The sequence below is a fragment of the Stegodyphus dumicola genome, chromosome 5 (genome assembly GCF_044657685.1).
Source record: "Stegodyphus dumicola isolate Sdum_Otavi_A_Nest chromosome 5, ASM4465768v1".
Lineage (NCBI taxonomy): Eukaryota > Metazoa > Arthropoda > Arachnida > Araneae > Eresidae > Stegodyphus > Stegodyphus dumicola.
Window position 1 is genome coordinate 64,074,239 of NC_140772.1, and position 9,529 is coordinate 64,083,767.

A 9,529-nucleotide genomic window follows, 5' to 3' on the forward strand; every position below is an offset into this window, starting at 1 on the left:
TACGTCCACGAAACTTCTTCCTGTGCTCACTACATACATTTGTTATTTTCTATTCATTCTCTCAAGAGGCGGGAAAACATTTTGAATACTAACTAATCATCACAATTATAAGTTTAATGTCTGAAGATTATTCCATTCCATAAGTATGCGGTTTTAACACGAACAGCAAATAATAATACATCAGAAATGTGGGTAATGATAAGGGAATACTCGAGATGTGACTTAAAATTGGAACATGATCCATAACAAATTCAAGGCAGAGAAACATTGTTGTAGCAACTGCAGTGAGAACTATCTCTTCAAAAGAAAAGGTGTATAATAATTTACATAATATAGAACAGACACTCACATCGTCCCATTTAATAAACTTGTTTCCTTCTATTAAATTTTTTGGCACTGTTATAGGTTTTAGTTGAACTACATGCACGCCTGATTTAGCGCCAGCCATATTCAGGCATTAGGAAAGTAACAGATGCAAGCAGCAAATATTTTCAACAAATCATTATTGCAGTGATGGGAACTTAAAATCGGCCCGTAATCTAAAACAATCGAGATCAAATCGGCCAAAATCCATAAAACACAGCTGTCAGCTAGCACCCTTAACAACATCACCGAGTTGAGTTGATGTGATCCAGCACAGCAGGCAGGCCAAAGGGCTTATAGATTAGGGAGATTATTTTGTTTGCTCTTCTCCTTAAAAATGATCTTTGGAAGGCTTTTGAGACACAGAAAAGTTTTACGGTTAAAAGGACTCTTCAGGACTTAATTAAATTAGATTGCAACGTGAACAAGTATCATTTTACTCATGTATTTTACCAACAATAAATATAAATTCAAGGATAAAATATTTCCTAATTTAATATAAATTACATTATCTCCATTTAAAAATTCCCATTTATACTTTAATTTTTTTATCATTTGATTATAAATCTTGGTCTCGAACTGAAATAGATTGTCAACACCATATAATGTCCTTGCTCCTTAATTCCAAAAGCTCATGCACCAGTCCCTTATTCCAATATGTCCCGTTAATCTTTCCACTCTATATAGTAATCACATTAAGACCCAATAACACGCCGAACAAATAATAATTCAGAAGTCAAACAACAAAAATCAGCATTATATTTTCAAATTTTCAGTTCCTTACATCATCGCGCCTATTGAAAAAACTTTTAACTGTAAAATATCAGAAACGCAGAAAGATACAATCTGCCTACGGAAGAATTACGATATCTGCGGTAAAAATTTTCAGCTAAGGGTTCGAGACTAAGAATTCTAAAATAAAAGTAATAAAAAATTATCCTTCGCGAAATACGGCAAAGAAACTGTCATCTTTTCTTGGCATGTGTTCGTATTCCCGTTCTTTTATCCAAAATTTCGCCAATACCGTGGAAAATACCGGCCCGACTCGCTATCAAGAATTAAACTGGATGAAAATGGAGATAAATGTGCTATGCTAACTTCTAGAGTTATAGTTCAGAGGAAATGATCATTTCTGAGTTGATAAAGAATCCAGAATTCGGTAATATCTATGCTTATTTAAAGAATCCAGATAATTTTGAACATGCAGACCTTGCTGCATTTAGTAATAGAGCCAAAAATTACGATATTATACATAATTTGCTGTTCTATACGGCAAATGAAAACCATGAATATAGGCCACTCATCCCAGTCATACTACGGCTAGCATATTGCAGGAGCTGCATGACGCACCAACGGCTGTTCTCTTAGGGCGAGGAACAGTATTGCCAGAAAATTTTCAACTAAAGCAAAAGCAGACTAAAAAAGTCGCAAAAATCACAAATGACTTCAGAGATCACCTGACTTTCTGTGACGTCATAGCGTGCGTGCTCACATGGTATCTGACGTCACCACAAATTCACCGTAAGTTACAGACTATATTCGATTTTTAATTGCGTATCTTAGCTTTAACGAAAATTTTAAAACTATGTTGATTATTTTCTATTGTTTAAATATCCCTTTCTTTTTTAATTAATTCTCATTTTAATTTAGCTTTCTATTTTAAAATTAATTCGCGGATATCCATTCTTAACAGACTCCTGACGTTTGGACTATTAACGCATTTGTACTAAATTTTTTGAGTTGGCAGTTAATTTTTTAATTCATTGTTTTTTGTGTGAGTTTCCGTTGTGTGATGGATCTGTTTCAGATTCTGATTACTTAAGAAAGCCTTGTTCTTTCACTATTTAATTTATTTGTGTTGTTATTTAGAAAAATGTCGTTGCTTTGAGTTTTAAGCAATTTGCATTGCTTAGTTCTTAGCAATATTATAAATCACCATAGAACTAGGGGTGGGAACTGACTTGAAGATAAATCGCGCGGGAGACGAGGAAGGGTGGGGAGAGGTCCCGAAACTTTTTTTTTTTTTTCTTTCCACTTTCTTCTCTTCTCTTACCCTTTTCTCGTTATATCGGCGTTAGGCTGTGCACCCTTGTAAAGGAAAGCATGTAAATCAGATTGCCAAATACCAACTTCTATTCAAGCCTAAATAAACTTTTTTAATATCAATTATTTTTAATTGGTACATTATTTTAACATAAAAACATTTTACGATGCATTAAAAAATTTTTGAAATTGCGAAAAATAGCATAAGGCAATGATGGATGTCGCAGAAATTTTCGCATGAAAATTTCACCATAACCACAAATATTACAATTTTAGAAGCACAGGTTTATGAAAAGTCGCAAATTTGTGAAAAATCGCACGATCTGCCAGCACTGGTAAGGAAAACGGTGCGTAGAGTACGCGAGGCGGAGTGTTTCCGAAACTACAGAAGACAGTGACAGCGTATGTCAGGTTCTGTAACTTAGTTCAGTTAATTAACGACGCTAATTATAGCCCGGCCGGGTATCTAAATAGTATTCGCGCGATTTTTTCTAATGAAATTCTTAGAATGGACCTTCTTAGCCCTTTTCCCAAAAGTGAATTAAATAAAAACCGAATATATTTTGGTGACTGCTGATCATTTTTCTAAGTGGATAGAAATAACTCCATTAAAGCGAGCGTCGGCTAAAATAGTCGCCGATGCGTTTTTACATAGGTATATTTTAAAATACGATGCACAATTAAAAGTAATAAATGATAATGGTAAACAGTTTGTTAGTCACATTTTTGAAAATTTGTGCAAAGTGCTTGACATATGGCCTATGAAAATGGTCTCGTACAGACCACAAGCAAACATCTCTGAAAGAGTGAATAAGAATATAATTAAAATAATTAGAAGTTATGTTAAAAATTATCATAAGCGCTGGGATGGCTGCATTAAGGAACTAGCCTATGCTTTAAAAACTGCCAAGCATGATACGACGGGTAAAACGCTCGCTGAATTATTTCTGAATAAAAGGAATTTGACACCTTTAGATAAACTCATTTTCATCCTAGAGCGGAAGTCGGAATTTACACAGCAAAACATTCAAAAGCTGATCGACGAAGCTTTGAAGAATTCAGATGTAACAAGAGGGCGGCAGAAATTATATTACGATAGAAGACGTGTCGGGAATCAGATTTTAAAGTGGGGCATAAGGTGCATCGGTGCTGTTATTTATATTACTTCAGATCCGGGCGAAAGAAGAAGGAAAATTCCAGATCAATTAAAACTTTACTATGAACGTAAGGACTTTGATGCGTTGAATGATTTCCTGTAAGCTTCCTAATCAGAAGAGGCGGCACCCTCAAGAGCGACTTCGGCCCCACCAGCGTTTCCACCATCAAGAAAAAGACAAAGAACAGACCAGATGTCAAGGCCTCAGACAAGAAAAGAAGTCCCCAGAAAGGAACTCCTCGACATATGGAAGGTCCAGCGGGGAAAAATGTAAGTGTGAAGAATCGTTGAGAAGAAAGGCCCCAGCAAGTAACAAGGATGGCTTTGCTCAAGGTATCGCAGCAGACAACCCCAGAATACGTCAAGCAGGCGGTGCACAGAAAGAATTGTACAAACAAGACCACCATTTGATAAAATGAAGAACAGACCAGCCGAAGATCAAGGCCCACAGCAAGGACCGAAGCAACCAAGAGTCAACAGGCAAGAGTCCTCGACTACTGACGCCAGCCAAGAACCAGCTTTCCTGCCAGCAAAAGGCAAAGACAGGAGACATTGTATGATCAGTTGAAAGTGAAACTAACGTTGGAGTTGAAAAGAAGGATGCTCAGAGGGAAAAAGGGCTGAACTAACCTCAATCAGTGGAAAGAAGGCAGAAGTTGAAAATCGCCAATGTGAATAGCACAACGTGAAAAGAATGGCTGAGTACCAAGCAACGAAAAACAAATATAAGGGAATTTTTCAATAAGTCTTTTCTGTCTTTCTTGTCCATTCTTTCTTATCTTATCTAAACATTATTTCCTATCTTGTTCATTTGCGGTTTTGCAGCTGAAGATGATGGTTCGGTAAAACCATCGAAACTAGTCCTGTGAAAGTTTTGTAAATTAACGCTGATTTTTGTTGTTTGACTTCTGAATTAGTAAGTCTTTTCTGTTTTGTAAAATTACATGAAACCTTAAAATACGAAGTTACTATGTAAAGTCAATTTACTTCGGTTGAGGGCTAAAGTTATTTTAGTTTTAATCGGCGAAAGCACAAACTATAGTGTAATCAGAGAATGTAACATTAATGTAAAGAACTAGTTTTGTTTTAACTAGTAATTTGTTTGTGGAAAGACTGTTTATGTTAAAACGCCAAAAGTTCTGGCCTGACACAAGCAGCTTCGTATTAGTACTTGTTAATAAAAAATTTTTTTAGGTTCGCTCTTTTGGCAAGAAAAGGATTCAAGTAAAAATTTTCATTTTATTCTCTATTGTAATAAAAGTTTTTGATTGTAAAATGTGAATATCTGTTATATAAATGTCTGAATAAATGATACTGCGAATGTAGGTTTAAATTTCAAAGAGCACATATAATAAGTATTTAGTGCTACAAAACTCAGAATTTAAAATTTCATGTATTCAAGAGAATGTCTTGAAATTACACAAACGAAAAGTTAGCCAAGTCAAATTATACGTTTTCGAGCGTAAGCTTGCATGTACTTAAGCCCTAATGTGGAGAAAAGTTTTGTATGTATGTGTTTTGTAGAGTTCTCCACCTCCACTCGAGGAGTTAATTTTCATGTGTACTAGCTCATGAAGAATTAAGAAGTGAATTTAGGGTGTATCTAAGAAGGTTGCTATGTACTTACAAATTAATGTGTGTTTTGGTGGAGCGTTTGTTCTCTGTGACATATTGCATATGCATTTTTACCACACATTGTTGAGAGTCAAAAGGGGATTAAGTTTAAATTAAGCTGAATGCATAATGAGTAAATGTGACCCGTAAAAACCGTGATGTTGAATAAACTGAAGAAAGCTACGTTAAAGACAAGCGATGGTTAGAAACTCAATAAAAAGGGTTAATTGTAGTGTGAAAATAAAGTGTTATTTATTGTTTGGTAGAAACATGTATTCATAAGTATTCCTTCCAGATGACTGAAAGGAAAAGACTGAATGCCCCAATGAGCAAGTACAGTAGAAGAAAAAGAGGAAAATAAATATTTCTGTTATAATTAAGTTTCGTATTTGTGTGTAAACGGGGTTCAGAGTCTGTTAGATGTAGAATTTAATAGTTTGAAATATGTATTTAAAGACCTTTATCCAAGTCTGCTAAATTCTGGCAGGGGCAATTGTAGGGACTTTATTTTAACTTTATTGTACTTTGTTTCAAATTACCAATTTTGTTTAATTTTATGTTCTTTCCTAAAAGCCTTCATTCACCTAATTGTCAATGCCAGAATATTGATTTTGGTAGCACGAGTGAAGTAATGCAAATTCTACCTTCAGGAGAAAAGGTTTAAATACTGAGTTCTAGAAGGGAAAGTTAGAGAGTTTGGGCAAGCGCCGTTACCTTTGTAGCATGAGCTTCTATTTCTGCATTTATTGCTGGTTTTTGTTGCGTAACTGCTATTACTTTGCTGCCACTAGATTTCGACGCTGTTTTATGTAACAGGATTTATCTAAGCCCTGTAGAATAATTTCCACTAGTTGTTAATATCTTCAAATTTTTACCGCCCGAGTGAGGCGTAGTGTGTTAGCGTCATGTTGACGCATTATTATGAATTTTAAAGAGTTTAATAAAGGGTACTTTTAACCCTTCTCCTATGTGGTTTCTACACATACTGCAGCTGTCACCTTAGAAGATAGACAAGTGGTTCTTCCAAAGAAAAGGAACATTCTGTGACATTTACTGTTCCCTGAGCTGTAAGTATTGCACCTAATAATTTATTGTATTACCCTAAAATTAATTTATCCACTTTTGATTAAAATATCAAGAAGTACTTGTGTTTTTAAAAATAATTCCAAGAAACTGATGAAAGATCAGATCTTGTTAATCATGATAATGAAAAGGTGTGAAAACTATGAAAAGGCAGTGAAATAATTACGGTTAGGCTATGATAGGGAGAAGTTACTATATAACGTATTTCTCCCGCCTTCTTAGCATGCCTTCGTGGTGTGCTGATCTGCTCGCTGGACGCGTATTCCAGAGGTAAGTGGTTCGATTCCAGGCCAAGGCGTTTGCTAATTTTTCATCTTGTCTGCTTCCAAACATACCTAATGTCTCTACAACTAATTGAAGTTCGCATTCAAGATCTGTTATCCATTGTGTTGTTAAAACATAAGTTACAAAAAACTTCCCTTCGAAAATTGTATATCAGTTGGAAGTGAAACTAACGGCTTAGAGACTTTGGGAGTTGCAAAGATAAATATGCTGCAATGCTTTTTTTTTTTTTTTTTCTATATTTTCTTTTCATGAAAGCATGAGACTCAAATGTTCCTTAATATTCTGAGGGAACTTTTCTGGATCTTAAATGGAAAGAAAACTGTGAGATCGGTTATCTCAAAATGTGTTACAATCAAGAGACATTCTGGGGAAAATTTACACGCAGATACGGTCGCCAACACCAAAGACCGTATTCGAGATGCTACAGTGTTTGAAGACATGGGAGTAGATTTAGAGGGTCCATTATACTTGAAAAATCAAAAGAACACTTGGGTTTGTCTCTTTACTTGTGCGGTTTATCATTAAAACCTGCTTATCTTCCAAGAAATTGTTCTGCGAAGAAAATGAGACAATCAAGATGGTAGGAGGGCCCTGATTAGTTAAATTTATCTGTTAAGAAATTACCTTCCTTAGAATTTGTTGCAAATGAAGATGAAATTCTTAAGAAATGACAGAAAACTATTGTTTCATATTCAATTACATACTTGACTACTCAGATAAGTAATTGTAGATAAGAGGAGTTTTCTGAAGCTGAGAGAAGTGTAATAAAGACCATTCAAAGAAAAACATTCTTAGATGAGAACGATAAAAAATTGAGAACACTAAAAATGTATAAAGATAAAGATGATTTCATCAAATTAAGAATAAAAATTGTCCATCATGAAGATAAGAAATCACTTACAAGATCAGTGATTCTTCCTTTTAAGCACCAAATTGTAAAACTTTTAATATTTTCTTTTCATAAAAGGCATGGACATACGGGGAGGTAGATGCTACTTAATCTTCTGAAGTAACGTTTCTGAATCCTAAATAGAAGAAAAACTGTGAGATCGATTATCTCAAAAATGTGTTACATGCAAGAGACATTCTCGGAAAAATTTAGATGCATACACGGCTCCCATTCCTAAAGACCGTATTCGAGATTTTGCAGTGTTTGAAGTCGTGTAAGTAGATTTAGCCTGTCCATTATATTTGAAAGATCAAAAGAAGGCTTGGATTTGTCTCTTTATTTGTGCGGTTTATCAAGTTGTGCATATTAAGCTTGTGTTGGATATTTCGAATGATACCGTTTTGTTGGCCCTGCATAGATTTATTGCAGGGAGAGATAGATGTACAGTAATTTACTGTGACAATAGAACCAATTTTGTTGGGGCTAATAATTGGATTGGGATCGAATCTTCAAGAACAGAGCTGTGAATCGCATTCAGTGAAAATTCAATTTCCCTACTGTCTTCTTTTGAGTAGCTGATGGGAACGGTTAATCCGAATTATAACAGATGTATTGAAGAGAGTGATAAATCCTGCTTGTTTGTCGTATGAAAAGATTATCATCGTTCTATGTGACTGTGAATCGATTATTAACTAAAGACCTCTCACATACATTTCGGAAACCGCCCACCAGCGGCCGAGCGGTAAAGTCGCTGAACACTGGTAGTTCGGTCCGAGGTTCGAATCCCGCGAACGGGCTGGCTGCATGGGTGTTTTCGTGGTTTTCCCCATGTGTAACGTGTATACGAGCCAGTTTCCCTTAGAAAGTCCTCCACGAAGGCATCCCTCCCCTTAGGCAGATAGCCCTAGTGTGCTTTGCCATAATTAAATACACCAACACCATACATTTCGGAAAGCGATTAAGATTTTGTTCCTCTGTGACTATATTATTCCTTCAAAACATCAAGGAAATCGGAATGTCAGACTGTGATGCAGTGGATCACAAAAGCTTCAATAGAATGTTAAAATATCTCCTCAAGCTTCAAAAAGATCTTCGGAAAAGATTGAAGTCTGAATATTTAGGTTCGTTGATTCAAAGCCCTAAAATGGAGAAGTGGTCAGCGATATCCCTGAGAGAAATCGTTCTCATAGACACTGATAATCAAAAACGCATTACTTAGCCACTAGGACTAGTAACAAAAATTATTCCACGAAATGAAGGAATCACTAGATCTATGAAACATCTAATAGCCTGGAGAAAAATAATAAGACCTATTCAACTGCTATTTCCGCTAGAGATTACTTGTGAAATGGATAAGAATATTCAGATAAAGTTCAAAGAAAGCAATTATCTCGTACTTAAGTATCCCAGAATGAATAGTAGACCTTGCAGAACCCATTCCACGAACTATGAAAACTCGATCTAGAAGTGACATCAAAGTACACTGCGCAAAAAATAAAGGGGGGGGGGGACATTTCTACATCTCCCGTTCTACTTAGCCGATTGATGAAATTGAAATCGCGCTTTCCATGTCTCGAAATCGAAAGCGCGACTTATAAAAAGCATTGCTCTAAAATAGGTATTTTGACACAAAATCTGACTCTTTTTCTGAAATAACATTCCAATTGTTTTCCATATTTCGATTCTACGACTCAAATTATTCGCAGATATTAAGTTTTGTAACTTTTAGTGTGAAATTTATGAATAAATTTTAAAATTTAACTTGGTCCATTTTTTTCAGTTTGAGCCAAGAATAATTCACCTGGCGAACTTCTTAATTTATAGTAACCTATTTTCCTTTCCTTTTGTCATTGTCCAAAGAGCGGAAAAAAAGTCATCGTTCATATTTTCAGATAATTTTAACAAAGTGCATAAACCACATTTTCGTTATTATCGCTTATATCAAAACGCGCCAAAATGTAAGTTCACGTATATCTTAGGAAATTTTGAATGAAAAACACAATTTTTCTTTCAAGTATGCTTAGAAATACATCTACTTGAAGAGGATGGCAAAAATTTGAAAGGTTATAACTCAAGCGTTTTTTCGAAAAATTTAT

The 9,529-nt window shown here is 35.2% G+C and overlaps 1 protein-coding gene across 1 annotated transcript in view; it reads right to left on the bottom strand.

Annotated features, from left to right (window-relative positions):
* Positions 1-632, bottom strand: part of LOC118189146 (1-phosphatidylinositol 4,5-bisphosphate phosphodiesterase classes I and II-like) — a 166,868-nt gene extending 166,236 nt beyond the window's left edge. Inside the window, exon 1 of the mRNA XM_035359694.2 lies at positions 350-632. Coding sequence (XP_035215585.1) covers positions 350-448 — 99 coding nt within the window. The 5' untranslated portion in view covers positions 449-632. The remainder of the gene's footprint in view (positions 1-349) is intronic.
* Between the last annotated feature and the right edge of the window lie 8,897 nt (positions 633-9,529).